The 18,740-nt window shown below is 37.8% G+C and overlaps 2 protein-coding genes across 8 annotated transcripts in view; one reads left to right on the forward strand and one right to left on the reverse strand.

The window, feature by feature from the left end:
* LOC102685707 (kinesin-like protein KIF13B) overlaps window positions 1-6,388 on the forward strand; it is a 77,264-nt gene extending 70,876 nt beyond the window's left edge. For all 3 annotated transcript variants that reach the window (XM_069179957.1, XM_069179960.1, XM_069179959.1), the window contains exon 40: window positions 682-6,388. In XM_069179957.1, coding sequence (XP_069036058.1) covers window positions 682-917 — 236 coding nt within the window. In that variant the 3' untranslated portion in view covers window positions 918-6,388. The remainder of the gene's footprint in view (window positions 1-681) is intronic.
* Window positions 6,389-7,188: 800 nt separating this feature from the next.
* Window positions 7,189-18,740, reverse strand: part of hmbox1a (homeobox containing 1a) — a 41,974-nt gene continuing 30,422 nt past the window's right edge. The window contains exons 5-9 of one of the 5 annotated variants that reach the window (XM_015345711.2): window positions 18,159-18,312; window positions 16,725-16,807; window positions 15,054-15,149; window positions 14,513-14,601; window positions 7,189-12,261 (exon numbers count right to left, since the gene is read on the reverse strand). In XM_015345711.2, coding sequence (XP_015201197.2) covers window positions 12,121-12,261; window positions 14,513-14,601; window positions 15,054-15,149; window positions 16,725-16,807; window positions 18,159-18,312 — 563 coding nt within the window. In that variant the 3' untranslated portion in view covers window positions 7,189-12,120. Of the gene's footprint in view, window positions 12,262-12,294; window positions 12,409-14,512; window positions 14,608-15,053; window positions 15,150-16,724; window positions 16,808-18,158; window positions 18,313-18,740 lie in introns of those variants that run through there. The other 4 variants (XM_015345704.2, XM_006625698.3, XM_015345720.2 and 1 more) reach the window with 4 other exon arrangements.

Genomic DNA, 18,740 nt, shown 5'->3' on the forward strand with positions numbered 1-18,740 from the left:
TCTGCTAACAGCCACTGTAAGACTGCTTCCTGCTTTTTAACTGAGACACAACCAATTGTCATCCTTCAATTGGATGATGGGGGATAGCAGATTATTCCTCACTGTTGTGTAGCTTAATGTTGTTCTGAAAATATCTGCTGTCTTGTCTAAACCTACTGCCCATCTGCAGTATCTGCCCCTTATCTAATTTTTTACAATTTTTTTCAGTCCTTTGCTGCTTTCAGAATTCTAAAGTTACACATTTCAGCTCAGAAAATAATGCGATATGCAGCTCTTTCAACACGTCACATTTACCAGAACACTAGAGAAAATGCATGCAGTGATTATAATTAAAGCAACCTTTTTCTATGGTGTTTCTTAGTAGTAGGATTTCATAGGATGTTTAGTATTGAACAAGCAATAATCTAGGAAAAAAAAATTTCTCAGGAGAATCCACTTTTCGTAAGAGATGCTTACTTTGGAAAAAAGGGTATTGACCATCCTAACATAATTGTAGTGCCTGCAAAGGGTAAACTGAGATAATTTTTCCCCTTAAGAGTTTGCATCATAAGATATTTCTCATTCAAATATAGTACCCCATAATAATCCCTTGAGAATAATTTAGTATTCTTACTTCTAGTTTGTGCAATGACGTGTCATTAAGAGCCTGTATGGTGTAACCAACACGATTTCTTCCTCCAGGTAAGAATGATGGCTCTGTAGGAGGGAAACAGTACTTCAAATGCAACCCAGGCTATGGTGTACTGGTGAGACCGGACAGGGTGAGTCGTAGTAGCGGGTCAGGCAAGCGCCGCGGAGAAAACCGCCGGACTGGGAATTTCTCTGGCTCCAACCCCAATCTCGCCGCACTAACTGCTATGGTGAAGGGTGAGGGGGCTGCCAGGAAGGGGGAGAACCGCAAGTCATGGAACAGCTGAGAGAAGGGCAAGGCCAAGGAGGAAGCTGGGTTTCCCTCTGTCTGACACACAGTCTCAAGCCAGACTGTCCCACAGGAGCGAGCCGCCACAACTGCGCGTGCTACTGGGGTGGAAGGGGTGTTGGCAAAGACTTGAGTGAAACGCTGCTTCCTAGCCTTGGAGAGGTCATTGCGGAGAACTGCATCATGCTGTGCAAGAGCAGTGAGGTTACTAGCATCCGTAGCATTCTGTACAATGCTGCCGTCTTTGTGTGGAATATCTGGAAAATGTCTTTGTTCCTGTGCAGTGGGATAATTGCACTAATTATGTCCTCCTGAATTAGGTGTCCAAACGCTAATACTAGAAACTGGCTACCCTTTGCCGTTCAGATGGCCCTACTAAGACTCTTATCTCTGGACCTTCCTATGATCATAGAGCTTTTATGTTTGGTAATGGAGTGTATTTTGTCTCAAGATTTTTATGACTGCTACTGCTATAATGAAATTCCAGATTTTCTGATGGAAGTTTGATATATGTTATAGTTGATAATATATGATAATCCGGGGATATACGTTTTAGAACCTCTATTAAGATCTCTCACTTTGATGAAAATCATAATGGTCCAATTTCTTTCTTCACTGTTTTCCAAAAAATGATAGATGTTCCTAAATGTGCCTTTGAGAATTGTTTTGTTTTAATGAAAATGCCTTTTAAAGAATTAAAGTGTTCTCAGGGACTGGTGATTGATAATAAATGTGCCTTTGGGAGATGGGGTAATTATATACTGTCTAGTCATATGTATTATAAACTGACTCTGCTATGTCAGGAATCCTTTTTTTTGAGTGAATGTACAATTAATGAACAGAGGGGCAAGGTAATACAGATGCACAGATCTTGATGTCATACTCCATCATTATAACAAGAGTTCTCAACTTTGGCACTTCCATTCCATGCCATTACAGGACTTCTCCATTACAAAATCGTGAACTGATCCTTAATTTGCTTACTTCAGGTGCTGAAGATCACTTAGCTACAGTAGATAGGGATTAGCTGGGACAGAGACATGAAATGGAAGCTCTTGTACTAAATAAACAGTGCAGTGAAGTTATTGGTAGTACCAACTATCAGATACAGATAATAACTTTTATCAAGTTTTACTTTATGCATGTCAGAGAAAATGGGATTGAGGATTGTGGGCAGGGGAGTATTACATACACACTTTATTACACCACAGCAAGGGTGAAGATCTGTCTTGCATTCACACTACTGCACCAGTATGCTGACAAGAACCCTTTCTGTACTTTGTCAAAATGTGATGCCCATATTAGTTTTTTTAAATTCTGTTTGACTAATCTCGTCTATAGGTTAAAATATAGTTGTTTATGGAGTTTTAAAGATGAACAAGGATGGCTTTCAAAGCTTTTTACATTAGTTTACGTTTCCAGTCTACAAATAAAATCTAGCTAGGTTTTTAAAAGTATGTTCAAGAAAAGAATACTATTGTAATTTCTCCTTCCAACACCTGGGTTTTGGCTTGCTTTTTATACATATACCAGACTTAAAAGACCAGAATATAATGACCGTGGGTCATTCAAAGTATATTTTTACTTTCCTTATCCTGTGGGTGTTTCCTGAAATAATTAAGAAAAATCTGAAAAACTCCTCAGCCCCTCTTTTGTTCCCACTACACAACCTGTGGTTTACTGTTATTTAGCTGAAGCATTTAGGTTTACCAGTGCTAGGTCTAAGCTTCCTCTGGTGTTGATGAGGAAATGGTTTTATTGAAATGCCTTAACAAACTGCATTTGAGTTTCCAGCTGATCAGAAGGCTCCTCTTACCTTATTATCAATATTAAGAAGGTGGAAGGCTTTTGGTGCTTCTGTCTTGCTGTGCATTGAGCTTGTGTAGTAGGAAGAATTGTTTTGAAGTAATGGGAATAACCTGTTGAACTGGAAATTTATTTTAACACTATGGACATCTGGCCACACTAGAAACTGCAAACTAACAGTTCCTTAAAGTGTAGGAAAACACTGAAATTTTCTCTTTTTAAAAGTATGATGCTACTTATCTTGCTATAAAGATGATTTATCCCATTGTTCATTTTGGCTGACGTCCTAAACATTACAGTTTCTATTTTTGAGTTGCTATTAATAATGTGGTTGACATACTGTAGTGTCCCTTAGTCACATTAACACTGAAATTAAGAACAACGCTATAGTTTGACATCTTAAATTCCAGAATAACGATGAGCTGTGCATAGCAATTAACATGTTTCATCTACTTGTATTGAAACAAGAAAATGTTTCAAATAGACAAGTTCTCCAGTGTTAACAGACATAAAAAAGCCCGGTCACTATTGATGGTTGATTTTGTTGTACAGTAGGTGTTCCAGAATTAAAAGCATAAAAGCATTTAATCTTTCCATTTTAAGCTGCTGATATTTACAGAATGATTAGTATCATCAGTTAGAACAAATACATAGTAAAACGGTGAAATGTGTCTGTTGGTTTTAAGGCTTGGTTGCAATCTAAAACAGCATACTAAAAAATGAATATTGTATGATTTATATAAATTGATTTTATTTTAATCTTATTTCCTGTAGTCTCTTGCCATGCTACAGAAATTCCCTGGAAAATGTACACAATTCTAATGTGCAGTTTATGATTTTGCCTAGTGATCTACGTGTGATCTAGAAAACATTGTTTCTGGTAAACATTCTTTGAAATTACACACACAGATTAGAAATGTGCAATAGATAAATTAAACAATGGGAAATTTTATTCTCTAAACTGTATTTTTAGAGCTTTATTACCGAACCAGCCTTTTGTGCTGATTGCATAGAATCTATCTTTTAGATTTTGTGTGTAGATGAGTCCATTAGGAATAAAATGCTTATCTGTATTTTACCATTTCATCAATTCCCTCCATCAGCTGCAGTAAATATATAGTTTCTCTGTGTGAATATTAGAATTATGTATTTTCCCACTTAGAATCTGAAGTTACATACACTAATGCAACACATTCTGCTTGTATATACATTGCTGCCAATATTGGATAGGTTTTAAAGCATTGTGCCTTTATGATACTTATTCCTAATACTTTAGGCACTTGACATAACATATCTAAGTAGTCAAAACCGAAATCCTCCTTTGCATTGTGTGAGCTGTTCTCAGAGGAAGTATTCTCTTTAATGTTCTTTTTGTATGAATGCTAGACTGTAACAAATCTCTCTGCTCTTCTGTTTCAATCTGGAAGCGCATCATTTAAGAGCAGGGTGACTATGAAGTTACTTAATTCCTTCTTTTACTTATGACTCCCACATTATGACACCTTGGTAGAAAAGAGTCTTTGCATTGTGTTACACCACATGTGGAGAGTTGTATATGCACAGAGGTATCAGATAAATTGTCTTTTAGCAAAGCTTCTTTCCATGATTACCCAACTTTTTTTTCTATAAGCATTGCCTAAGGGGGGCTTACAGTTTGAGAATCATAAGCAAGGTAACTTTACAGTAACTTTATAGTACACGGTATGTGGAAAGTGCCTGAAGATTATAGTTTGACCTAAAATCACACAGTTTAAATAAGGACATTCAGGTTCATGACGAGTGATCTTTTGCTTCTCTTTGTGTGTGTATACCGGACATGTTTGGAGTTCATTTAAAGTATGCACAATCTTTAATTTATGGAAATGCATAGGTTTGCACACCTGCTTGTACAGGGAATCACTGACCCTTAAATACATTTTTATGAATATTCATCCTCCATTTCCTGCCATCTTATCCAATTGCGAATTTGGACAAAACTCCAAGTTCTGTGTTTACAGGACCAGTTAGTTTTTCTTGTGTATTTTTTATTATTTTTTACACATCAACATCCTGATATGGGAAGTTCATACCTAAAGAGTACTGTTTGGAATCCAACATATTTTGCAACTTTCACTATTTGTTTAAACCCAACTGCTCAGTATTACAGTGTTGTTAAAGATTAAAATGTGCTGCCAGAGTATTTTGTTATTCACTTTATAGTTTAGTGCACAGTGTTCTGGTAAAGAGGAATAGTAGTGATATCTGTGTGCTTCACTTGTGGCCTTTAAAATTCCACATCTGGTATCTGCAGTTCTTAACGGTGCTGTGTTTCATGTGGGTGCTACTGTATGTTTTCTTTCACACCTGTATTAAACACCTCAAAGTGCCTCAGGAGGGGTGACACTTGGGATGGAGTAATTTATGGTTGCTATCACATCACTTTTAATCTGTTAAAAGTCTGCATTACAGCAGATAAAGTACTTTCCTAGAAAATGAAACTTTGAGTCCTGTGTTTGCAGAAGCCTTTGTTGCATGCAGTTTTGGTGTCCATCTCCTGCTTCTTATTCCAAGTTAAAAAGTATTTGGAGAACAGATTTGCATTGACTTTGCCTTAAATCCATCAGTGCTAGACTTGGACCCTACATGGGGCCTCGTTTTTTTTTTTATTAACCTGCATTTTCGAAGATGTTCAAGCTACTAAAATCTTACTTAAAATGTAAGAGACAAATTGAACTTCATTCTAATCTAGTTCTATTATTTTAGATTCCATACTGGAAAGAGTCTTTTTAAAGAAGATATACAGTACTGCGGCATTAGATTTGGAGTAAACTGTATATGATGAGGTGTTGTAGCTTTCATCACATACATATTAGCAAGACAAAGTATGAATAACCCTGTTTTACGTGAACTGGTATTAGTATTCACATGCTATATAACTTAACTGCTAGTGTTTGCAAGGCTCTGTGCTGCTTTAGGTGGTTCTGTGATGTGAACACGTGTATAAAGAGGATGCTCAGTGCCAGTTGCATCCCTTTGGGACCAAAATGAAAAGACCATTATCTGTTTGGTGAAACAAAGTATTGTACTTCTTAACTGATTTACAATATACATGAACTGAAGTGGACCATATATAGTTTATTCATGATCTAATATAATTTTAAAAATAAATTATTGATAGGATTGCCCTTTTATTTCTTTTTTCGTGTATGTAATAACAGGAACTACACAAGGAGTGATAATGCATTTACTCCAGCTTCTAACATATATGGCTGTTCTTCTGTCACTCCTGCACTTCTATAGGAGCCCTTTACGTGATTAACTTGCAGTATTTGTTAAATTGCTCATTTTCACATCATTTTGTGTGTTGCCAGTGGATTTCTGATTTTGGTATTTCAATTGCTGCCGCTTGAGTGTGCCTATCTTTTGTTTCTGATTCTGTGTAGCAGGTTGGTGCTTATGTATATGTATACTTTATATGTACAGATGCACGTCCTTTAATATATTGAGCACAATTTTTCAGATGATTGAATGAAATTGAAATTTTTAACTGTTATAATTACATGCTAAGATCCAAAGAAAATCATGTATGAAATTGTATATTTTTTTGCTTTCTATCGTGTTAAAAAGACTGTACTATAATCACACTATGATCTGAATAAAACTTTGAACGTTTTACAGTGACAATGTGAGAATGACATTTTATTTCACATGTTTTCATGGCATATTATGAAGAGAAGACTAAATTGATTGTCTTCCTTACCTAAACTACAGCTCCTGCCCTGGACATACAAAAGGGTCTGAATTTTCTCTATGGGAATCCCCAGTGGAGGGTAACAGAGTTTACGGATTAATTTGGAGGAACTATCAAGAAAGGGACAGTCGCATAAACCAATTTAATCCTCTGCTTTTTCAAGTCCATTGTTTTCAAGGTCAAACAGTGCTAAAAGCAACACTATGCTTTGGTTTGAACTGTCTCACTTTGGTGCAAATCATCCATCCTCAAAATGTATTTTTATGAGATTACTGAAGGGTTGTACAAAATTTAATTACAAGTGTTGTAACTTCGGAAAGCTTAACTTTGTCTAATGCCTGGTTCTCGATTTTTTTTTATTGTGCATTTCAACTCTCCCATTCAGGCAAAAATGTTTTGAAAGGTTTATTTTTATAAAGGATTTAGTATCTCTTTTTATAGCAACCGTGTGTAGCATAACACACCCTTATGATGGGGTTATTAGCACAGCTGATAGAGCTGTAAGGGGCGTATAACTTCCAAAGCGTGCAGGCAATTTTGAAACTGTCAGCCTAGGCTGAGTAGTTGAGGTGTTTTTGTTTTAATTTAGGCTTCAAAAGGAAAGATGGGTAATAGTGAAGTATTTCCTTAGTGTTCATTTTCACCCTGCTTCTTTTGTGCATAAATCTGCCCTTATTGAAATGCTACCATCGATTTCCCATCAGCAAACTGGAAACAAAAGAAGACACAGAGATGCTTTTCATTGATATACATTTTATTCTCTAATAGGTACAATACTAAAATAAACACAAGTTTAAAAAAAAGTTTTCTTAAACAAAAAAACTGTACAAAAAGCATATATATACTACAATTTAATTACAGAACAGTCTACTGTCCAAAAAAGGCACTAAATTCTGAAATAGGAGATACAATGATATAGGACTTGTTTTAACTATTTCAAATCGATACAACAGTGATCTTTATTTTGTTCACGTATTCAACAAGGACTCTGCAACACGCAGGGGACAGCTCCACTCTGAGCCCTGGGCAGCCAGGGCAAAGCATCCCCTCCCTCTACTCTATTGGGCAGCCGCACACTGAAATTGTCATTAATCGTCATAGCCAACCTGAAAACTAAAAGTAAAAGAGTGTGGTTTGGCACAAATCCCCCCAGAAAAGTGTTCTACCTTGTTTTATGAAGAGGGTTCTGAACCTGTTATGGAGTATATCTTTTGCTCTCGGCGACATCTATAAAATCCAAGACTTTCAAAAAACAGTCCTCAGAACTCCAGTCTCTTCTGGTTATCATTCCAGCTGTGCTAAAAGTTCCATGCTTAATTACTCCTGTTTTTAGAAAAAAGGTCCTACAAAGTTATTTCTGAAAATGTATGAATTTAATCTCGCAACAGATTTGGAGCTGAAATCATAAATGGGATATTTACTCCAAATTGGCACTTCAATGAATGGACTCAATATGTAACGGAGCTCAGCTGTAACAGAAACCTGAAGACACTGGGCCCCATTTTAGACTTTTCCAACCCTGCTGGAGTCCAAACTGGAGATGGTTATAAACAGATTCTCCAAACTGGAGTTTGAAGAAGTGAGCTTCGAGGTTCTCGTACAGCGCAATAAACCTAGGCACACCATTTTGTATTTTTTCCTCCTTATCTGAGGAGGACAATCACCACAACCACCCCCTCTGTGTCTTTTAAAGTTGCAAACCGCTTTACGCCATGGAAAGGGTTAAAGTGGTGCAAATCAGGTGTAGCTGGACCACTTTAGCTCTTCCCCCAAGTCATTAAGCTTTTGCTTGACATAGAAAACTCAGAGTTGTGGAACCCAAAGATTGGAGTGGGGAACCACTACTTTAACATAATGGGTTTAATTACATAAAGTAATAACATTATTGCAAAAATAATATTTAGGAATAATCTCAGACTAACTGCTGTGACTAACCGGAATGAGTATTCCTATATTAATATAACCCCACTCTTCTGCTTTTTACATTTTGCACAAGTAATGTTCTTCAAAAAGAACCCTGAAAACATCACAACTATGGATTTCTTAACCAGGCCTTGCATTTAAATATGGCTGAAGGTTACAAGTCTCCCCAGTTGAGAGCTTGTTCTTTCCATCCTGGAAAAGGGGATGCTTTGCCTCTTTGAAATATCTTACAGTTAGAAACACAAACAGGCAGACTGACAACACATCAAAATGAAAAAAAAAAAACAAAACAAAAACACAAAACACTTCAAAATGAACAGTTAAAAAAAGCAGATAAAGAAAAAGAAAAGGTCATTCTATAATTACATTTTTCTGCTTAGCAGAATTTTTTTTCACCAGAACAAGAAAATGAACCCAAAAAAATTACAAATACATTGTCTGATTTTTAGAAGTCTTTTCTTTTCTCTTAAGATACATATTTGATACAGAATCAAGCGCTATGTTAGTTGATAGCAGAGCTTCAAAGAGATTCAAGCTCTGAAGCAGCAGAAAGATTTACCAGTCAGCTTAGCTGTCATTCAATAGCTATTACTTTAGGTTAAAAAACTGGGTTATCTCACATTAAAAGCAGCATCCTATAGGCCGTAGTGACAGCCTGGTTGGGAGGGAATGGATATTTAGTGGCTTGATTCCCCTCCTCCTTATATGGTAGAGCTCCCTCTCCTCCTGTTGCACATTATCTGTCTTATCCTCTCTCCTTCAGGCTTACACTCAAGGTTCACCTGGCTAGAAAACAACAGCTGCCACAAGGCCACCTAGGAGTCAGGTGCTTATTCCAACATGAGCTGTATCCACCACACAGAGGACCGTGTTTGTGGCTTCTAGAAGTATGGCCTTCCAAGTTCAAGATGTCTTGACCTCTTTGAGACAAACTGCTTTGCAAAGCCGGCAGTAAGAAGAGAGCAACGGGGTATGACAAGACTAGATATTGTACACAAAAAACGGAATTCCCAGCTGATGCATTTCCATAAAAATACCTAAATTATCCATCCATTTTAGAACTACTTAATCCAGTTCAGAGTCACAGGGCAGCCAGAGTCAAACTGGGCAAGCAATGGGTACAAGGCAGGATACACCCTGGATGGGATGCCAGTCCATCGCAGGGCACACACAGACACACACTCACACGAGGGCCAATTTTCCCTGAAGCCAATTAACCTACCAGTAGGCCTTAAGACTGTGAGAGGAAAATGGAGCACCCAGCAAAACCCCAGGCAAACACAGGGAGAACATACAAACTACAGAATTGAACTGAGGGCCAATTAAAAGCTTATTTGAGGTATTTAATACTTGGCCGATAATGAGACTTAGTTGACCACAGGAAATTGTATCTTCCAGCTGCATTTTTTCTCATTTACTAAATCTGCTTTTTTTGACAAATGACTTTATGCAGTACTGACAAGGATTCACATGCAAGACCTTTTTTCTATTAACTTGCGATTCAACCTTGAACAGCTGTGAGCAGCTACAAAATCCACTTCCTCTGCGATCTTGAATTCCATTAGTCAAAGAAACAGTGTTTAAACATACTGTTATTCTTTAACGCAAACTGCACAAATTTTATGGAGTTAAAAAAATTAGCATTAATCAAATACTAGTATAATAAGAATGCTTATTAAATAATTTATTCTCTTACTCTATGGGTATTTCTTGAACTGCTTAGTTATAAAATCTAAAGGAAATCTGTGAATCTTTTTTCACTCACTTGAATAAACATTTTTTGTTATACGATATCACAGAAAAAGATGCTGAGCAACACTGTCTCTTCCATGTCTCTTTCCTTCTGTGAAACTGCAAGTTACATAATTAACTCAATTTAAACCCTCAATTTAAACTTTAAGTATGAAGTCTTTCAATCAACCCATTGGAGACAAGTATACTGACAGAAGTCAATCATTTCCTAAGAGTCATGCTACATACTGTACTACCTTAGACTTTAGAATGGCTGTATTGCAAATCTTATTTTACAACACAATTAAAGGCAAAAAATGCTTTACAATAAAAATGAAAATCTTAACAGCTTCACAGCTGCCATGTACAATATTAGATTAAAGTGCCACCTAGAAAAGACACAAAAAATCTTTTACATATATATGGTAATCTTTTTTTTTTAAACCGCAGCTGTTTCAATGCTCAAGGTATATTTTCATGTTTAACACTCTCCCTGAAACTCTGGAAGTCTTCTCTACACCTGAACTAACACTAACATCTGAACACTACTATTTCAGCTGTAGGAAGATCACTGTACCCTTAAGATCCTCAAAAGGCAACAGAGATTCTAATAGAACCAATAAAAAAGCACATTTTCATGGGGAGGTAATACACTATCATACAAAGTGTTTTTGTATTATTGTGCTGGCAGGGATAACAGCCATGGTTCTTGGAGTTATTGCTTTTTTTCTGTAATTCTGAAAGATGCACTGCTTCCATCTCAGTTTTTGCAATACTGATATCAATAGGATATACCTCGTTGTTTGAAGAATGCTCTGTAGACTCTGTTGAATTTCAAAAGAATCAGGTATTTGGGAGAAACAGCTCCATTTCAATTACATAAAGTCGGGGCCACAGACTAGCACCTAGTGGTATGCTATGGTATTCTTTTATTTGGTATCATGGCATGTTTTTTTTTTTACTTTCTCACTAGCGTGTAAATGGCAAATGCTAAGACCTGCTATTCCCATTGCAGAGTAAGTCATAAAAAAGAAAACCTTTTAGAAGTCTGTTAATGAAGGAATACGACTTATTTCAGTCCTCTATTAATAAACTTTATGAGCTTTTCCATTGATGTAGTATTTAGTATTTTTTAACATGTTAATGGAGGGCCTGAGTTTCTAGTATTTGACAAAGAACAAAAACAAACAGGAAGATCAGTAAAATCCTTATGATGGATAACCACTAACAAAGTACCATTGATCAACATAACATGCCGTGCTCTGCTACACTAATGAACTGTCAGCTGTCAACGAGAAGAACCTGTGCTTAAAGAGATGGATATTTCAAACCACGTTCTACCCAAGACTACAACAGCTGCTCCATTCTTTCTGATGGTAATAACAGAACACTTCCTCTAATACTAATACTGCACAGAACTGGGAGAAATGTGAAGGCTCTGAGCACCCTCATGTACACAGTGTCCCCCTCCCCTGTGGAGGAGCATAGCGAACACACTGGCATGAGCAGAAGTGAGAAGGGACATTTAATACTTCCGCTTTGTGGAAGGAAAGAGCGGAAGAAGGGGGCGAGGGGCAGTATTCACCTGCTGGAAACCTGGAGGAGAGAGGCTGGCCACAGGTGGCGGGGGGAGTGGTGAGGGGGGACAGGTGGCGGCCATTTTCTGTCACGCTAGGCGTGTAAAAGCCAAGGCAAACGGCACCATGCCAAAGGGAGGTATGTAGGGTTTCATAAAAATCTATATTTCAACAGACGACGGCTTAATACATATTCCTGTTACAGACATTTACCTGCTGAAGGAGACAGGGGCGCAAGAAAGGGGTGGGGGGGGTAGATAAATTAAGGACTCACAGCAGATCTAAATCTATGGCCTACGCATAGTTTTGGTCACCGTATAATGCCTTCCCCCGCTCCACATGCACACACACACACACACGGAGAAGCGCACACGCGCACACAAGCACACAGACCCCTTTCCCAGCATCACTGCCCCTCTCCTCCCCATACGGCCTCAGTCGTCGTCCAGCACCTCTGTCTTGATCTCCCCGGCGCCCCCCTGCCGTGCCAGGGCCAGGATGGTGTGATTGACAGCTGCCATCTCTACAGCAAGCGAGATGGGATCCTGGTGGTCACTGTGGCTGGTGTTGTCGTCCTGAAGGAGGGAGGAGACACCGGTCAGAAGCGTTTGGCTCCCCTGCTCAGGGCCGCCTGTTCCCACAGGGCCTCCCGCCGCCCTGGCAGCCTCAGACACTGTGTCCCAACAGCGCACTGCCAGTCAGCTGGGAAGTAAAGTTGGTAACTATAAATTGCAAACACATTAGTTTAAATTGGTCAGTACAGATCATTCTAACCAGCTGCTACATGGTGATCAAACCTTTCTTTTGCCCATGGCTTATTGGCAAAGTTCAAAATGTCAAAACATCACTGTTTCATTAAATTAAGAGTACTCCTCAGTAGTAGTTCGATGAAGTACAATAATTTACTGTCAGGAATATTTCTTGCAAATTGTGTACAAAATAGTACAAAAGAGGGTCTCCTCAATTATGTTTACGACAAAGAAGGAAGTTTATATAGAATACATCAGTAGTAGGTTTGTCCAGTAGTAGGTGAGGACCTCTAGATATGCTGAAGACCAAAGCCATCTTTTTATCACTTCTCACAGTCTCACTCCGATTTGATAGGCACAGCCCCTCACACCAGCAAGATCAGAATTAACAGACAACACCAGCACAAAAACTGCTTTTCGTAGTTGCTGTCCATGCAGGCATATAATTTAACCATGACAATTTCAACTACTGCACTTCATTTAAACTTGAGTAGTGATGTTTAAGTGGTTAAATGATAAATACCTTAATACTGATTTCACATAACATTTACATAGCTGTTTAAAATTGGGCCATTTAAAATTAGGTATACACAATACAATTTAAGACATCTACTAAGATTAAGTTCACAAACTAGAAAATGTGGCACACTGTCTATCTGATCAACTGGGACTATGGTTTTGTAACTTTCTTAAATCTCAAAACTCAAAACTCTATGGGATCTCAGGTAAATGCCCTTTGTTGTTTTTTCTAAACAACATAACCATAATGCATGATGTTTAAAATAATTATATACACATTTTAATAAATGCAGTCAAGGAAATTCAGAAAACTGAAAAAAAAATGTTTAAATAGTTTCCGAAGTCTAATACGTTTAATATTTAAAACAATGTGTTCTAAAAATACTTATTTCAAGACTGCTTGAAAAATCATATAATTTGTATTGATTTTTAAAGGAACTGGGTCAAATCAGAGCTAACATTAGGGTCCTGAGGGTTCATCTTGATTAAAAAAATGAGGATAGGTTTTTTTTTTTAAGTTTGGTGTTTTGTTTTAAAAGTAAATATCCACCACAACATGCTCATACTGCCACTGGCCTCTTGATGGCAATGGTGTCAGGTTGAGCATGAATAGATTCTTTTTATTTAAAGAATGCTAAGTGTGATGGTTAATCACCAGAAGAAATTAAATCACCTAGACTGATTTTATTTTTATTTAACAGTAATTACATTCCTAATTTAATCTTTCTTTTTCACTATTTAACCAACTTCAACTATTTCAAATCTCTCTAAGTGGTGTAGAACCAATTTAAGACATACCTTTACTAGAACGCTGAAGCTAACAAGGCTGGGTCTCGACTGCTCAAGGGAATCGAGTTGCTACTGCAAGGGGAGCTGGGGGTTCAAATGGTGGCACTGTTGCCTTGAATCCACAAACTTTAAACTGTGAGCTCTGAATGGTGAAAGAGCACTACGTGATGAAGGAGGTGTTTTTGCTTGGATGAGATCTGATGTCCTGACTACTCCTGGTCCTATGGCACTGTTCAAAAGAGTAGCGGTGTGAGTCTGAATGTCCTGGCTCACCTCTAGTTCAGACCCTCTCAATCTCACGCAGGGTGTCCTGGAGGTTTTTGAAACGCCTGCTGGTTCTTATTCTAGCTCAGTTTAATTAGCCTTCATAGAACTAATAAGTTGCCTGATTGGATCGTTTGCAAGTTATTTTCTTTTCTATTCAAAAGTTTGTGAAAACAGATTCTTATTGATTACAGCTATTGCGTATAACAGCAAGGAAACCAGATGACATCCAGTAATCAACACTAATTCAAGATGAATGGGTAAAGGTTCATTCCATACTGAAAGGTAAAGAAAAGAAACGCAATGTTTCGGTTGTGGAGCCTGTTTTTCTGTTTACTTTACACTCCTTTATTCCTCAATTTAACTACTCACAAGTGCTATAAATGAGGTTGTTGGGTACTGCCACTTTATTCTGGGAGAATATTTCTTAGGCTTTGGTGATGGAACTTGATAGAGCCTATTAAAACGAAAAAGCAGAATGTTAAAATGGTAGGTTGCCCCCCACCTGCTCAGAGTAGTCATTGCCATCGATGTCATCGCTGTTGGAGTGTCCTCCAGGGCTCTGCACATCTATGCCATGGCTCTCCAGGATTGCTGCTTCTTCGAAAAAACAGACCTTACCATAACATATCTGAGGAAATCCAGGCACTAGTCTATACTACAAACTGACTACAGGACTCTGGGAAGAGTTGGACCAACAACACTGTTAATTTCGATAGATAATGTACATATCAGACTTATATGCTGACATAAAGCAAGTGAATGAATTTGTAGCTGTGATATATTTCCCTCTTAAATATGGCAAGAATTCCTCTTAACTAATGGGCTCCTAGGCATGAGTTTAATGACATATTTTCTGTTTGTGTCCAAAAACGTTGATGTCTTTTTATGAGCATGAAGGTGACATGATTGGAAGAACACAGAAGGATAACAGACATGTCTTTCCAATGGAGGAATCTATCTACTGGCTTGAGGCTCCATGGCACAGCTGGAGCTATCCGTGTGATTTTTAGCATTGTAAACAAGTTCCCTGTCTGACACATTACCAATATTAGCTCTTCTTTTGATTTCCTTCCGCCGGTTTGCGAACCAGTTATAGACCTTCAGTGATGTGACTCTCTCTAGGTCTGACAGCTTCTTCCCTAAGGACAGAGAAAGACGAAAGTGAGACTGTGACAATGACAGACACAGGAAAAACAGAGATAGTACAGATAAGGAGAATAGTGGACTATGAGCTGACTAGAAGCAGCTGAAAACAAGGAGTTGAACAAAGGGTTACACTGACCTCAGTGGTGAGAATATCCTGATTAATTCTATAACACCTAACATTTATGACCATTTGTGTAGCTGGATATTTTACAGAAACGATCCGAGTAAAGTTCCTTGTCCTTGAACTTGAACCCACTTAAACCCAGAACCTTCAGATAACAGATTTTAAGATAACTTGAGAATGAAAGAGTTTACCCTATTGAATTTAGTATAATTAGAAATGGTTATTTTTAGCATTACATTTTGTTTTTCATTTTCGCATTTAGCATACTGCAAAAAATAAATTTCTGTATTTTACTGGGACCATATTCAATAGAAGACATTCATGGGTTCTAACTGGTATGCTACCAGGAGAATAAAGGACGCTCTTGGTAGGATGTGTTTTCCTTTCATTGAAAGTCACAATATTAAAACCAAATGTGCTGGACAGCTATCCACTACACACCACCCTCAGTATAAACTACGAGCCAATACTTTGTGCTGCAGGCCTAATATGATTCCTGTCTGCCAACTTCTTTCTTTCACACCAAAGCTGCCTATTTATAGAACTAGCAAGTAAAATCCCTAGGCGACCCTACTGAGTCAATACATACAGGAAGAGCAATAGAAAACAAATGAGCAGATGTTCCACTCCGGTTTCCATCTCAGGAACTAGTTACTCTTCTCAGCAAGATATTAAAGAATTTCAAAAGGCAAACAATATGGGATATAAGAAGAAACCAGACACTTAATCTATTATTTTTTCTTTTATGTACATTCTCTCCTTACCTAACACTACAGATCCCCGAGATATGCATCAGTTTATTAATGGAATGAGTTTCTTTCTTTTATTGCCAATTGTCTGTTAAATAATTAATGACATTTTTCTGCTTCAAAACATACTATTATATGAGAATGACTATCTATATACTATTTTATATATATGCTTTCTGGATCTTTTGACTTATTTTGTTTAACAATTTCAATTATCACAGTCAAGGAAAATTGTTGCTGTGCCTTTTTTATCATAAATATACATTTTTTTATGTCATGTGTCTCAAATATACTGAAGAAAATTTGCTAAAAATAAATATTTTACAGACAAAATTTCCCTTTAGCAGATGTTGTCCATTTGTTAAGTCTGTTAAAGCAAAGCCTGCTTAACCGAGTGCTTACTACTATAGAAACAATATTGATGTGGCAAATACAATCATTAAATAGAGCACAGTAGTATCAGGCAGCATATATATTGTGTATCAGGCAATGACTGACATGTCAGAGGGCTGACTTTGACATGATGGTTATGTAAATGCTACAGGTATATCAAAATTGCACCATGTGGCACAGTGCTGCTTTAATCACTTTGCTTCGGTTTCAATAACGGCACAATACAGTAACTCCCCCATTTCAGCTTCCCCACTCCATTCTGCAGATATTCAAAGGTCTCACTTATCTTCTAACAGCCTTACCTGGTTTCTGAATGACAGCGTTGCAAGCATTGGCAATCTCTTCACGCTTTGCCTCATCTGGGTACTGATTTTCATTGAAATAGCTAGGAACAGAGAGACAAAGTCATGAAGTAAATAAAGTGAACTTTATTTGTCATTCCAGCCATATACATATATACAGTGGAACGAAATATCGTTCCTCCTCATCCACGGTGACAGAGAAGTCAATCGGAGAAATCTGTTGATGTTACTGCTTCAAGTTATTTTAACACGTTAAAATAATCGTAAAAGGGACACAGGTCGAGAGAGGCAGATCAAGAGGAAAACCACAGGTGGAAATAGGGAAACAAGGAGAGAGATCAAGTACATGAGAAACAACTTCAACCATGAATATATTTTAAATATATTTTTGTAAGTATAATAATCAGATAACATTCATGGTCTTTGGGACTCATACACTATACAATATGTGGAAAAACATAGGTAGTGGCAGGAACATTTTCCATTTTCTCCCCACATATTCTAAAATAACTGCAAGATTAGGTTCTTTGCCTTTATCTTAACCATCAATCATTTACCCTAACCTTCACTGTTTTCAGAGCCAGTTGTTGAAAATGCTCTGAAAAAGACATTTCATTTAGTCTATTTTAAGAATGTTAACTGATTATCAATGAAATTGTGTATGCTCTGGATAGAAGTCAAGCAAAGCCCCTATTATAAGGAAGAATTAATCCTATTCATTGTCTAATCACATGAAATGCTGTCATTGTGTACTTCTGGTAAACATGAAATTCTGAATTTCTGTACTTTGAAATCCATAATCTGTCATACTTGATTATGTGGTCTGTAGAATGCTTCACTGCTTCATTGTCATGACTATTTATATTTCTAGTTAGCATTTAATCCTTATTTGTCAGCAAAAGTAACCTTTAGACAGAGTTTTTCTTTCAAGTAAAATTTTACAAGGGAGCAATGACAGCTGTCACTATAATTTCTGACATTTTCGCCAAAAATAAACCTTTTATGGTACTGTTTATCTAAAGCACTTTCACAAAATGAATATATAAATTTAAACTCTTAAAAAGAGGTTTCACCTGCGATTCTGAAAATGAATTTAAAAAACGATTGCTCACCCATGTGGTCTATCTACCTAATTCTTTGTGTGAGGAATTAAGCATGAGTTGTAACAATGTAAGGAAGGAATTATAACGATGATGGCACAGGAGTTACAACAGGACACACAGCAAGAAATAAAACGTTTTTAATGGGTGAAAAGAGAAAACAATATAGAAAAAAAACAGGTAAAAGGGAGAATAAAACATAAAACACAGAAAGGGCAAGTATCTGGGAGACCTTTTCTTTGCTTTGGCTGTCTACATGCCAGTCATCAGGTGCTGTTGTTCGTTGCCGTAAGAACAGCACAGCGTTGCCTTCCACCAGGTCTCAGCAACTCACCTCTCCATCACTGCCAGGCACTCTTTCCTCCAGGTGAAGCGGCTGCCGCGTCGCAGACGGAAGCTGCCCGGCGTGGAGCTGACGGGGGGTGGCGTCTGCCTCCACTCTGAGTCCTCCATCGCTAGAGGGGCTGGGCGCATGTTCAAGGTGGCACCTGCCCAGTGAGAAATGTCAATCAGCCACACATTTAACAACATGCCTTCAAGAGCCTGGGAAGACTCTGAAGAGAAATCACCAGTCTTTAATAATAACTAATAATAATTGCTTACACTTCTATAGTGTTTTTTCTGTACACTCGACTCAAAGCACCTTACAGGTAATGGGGACTCCCCTCCACCACCACCAATGTGCAGCATCCACCAGGGTGATGTGATGGCAGCCAGAGAGCACCAGAACGCTCACCCCACACCAGCTATCAGTAGAGAGGAGTACAGAGTAATGAAGCCAATTCATAGATGGGGATTATTAGGAAGCCATGACTGGTAAAGACCAATGGGAAACTTAGCCAGAATGCCAGGGTGACACCCCATACACTTTCTGAGAAATGCCCTGGGATTTTTAATGAGCACAGAGAGTCAGGAC

This window comes from Lepisosteus oculatus, chromosome 2, assembly GCF_040954835.1.
Source record: "Lepisosteus oculatus isolate fLepOcu1 chromosome 2, fLepOcu1.hap2, whole genome shotgun sequence".
In the NCBI taxonomy this organism is placed as follows: Eukaryota; Metazoa; Chordata; class Actinopteri; order Semionotiformes; family Lepisosteidae; genus Lepisosteus; species Lepisosteus oculatus.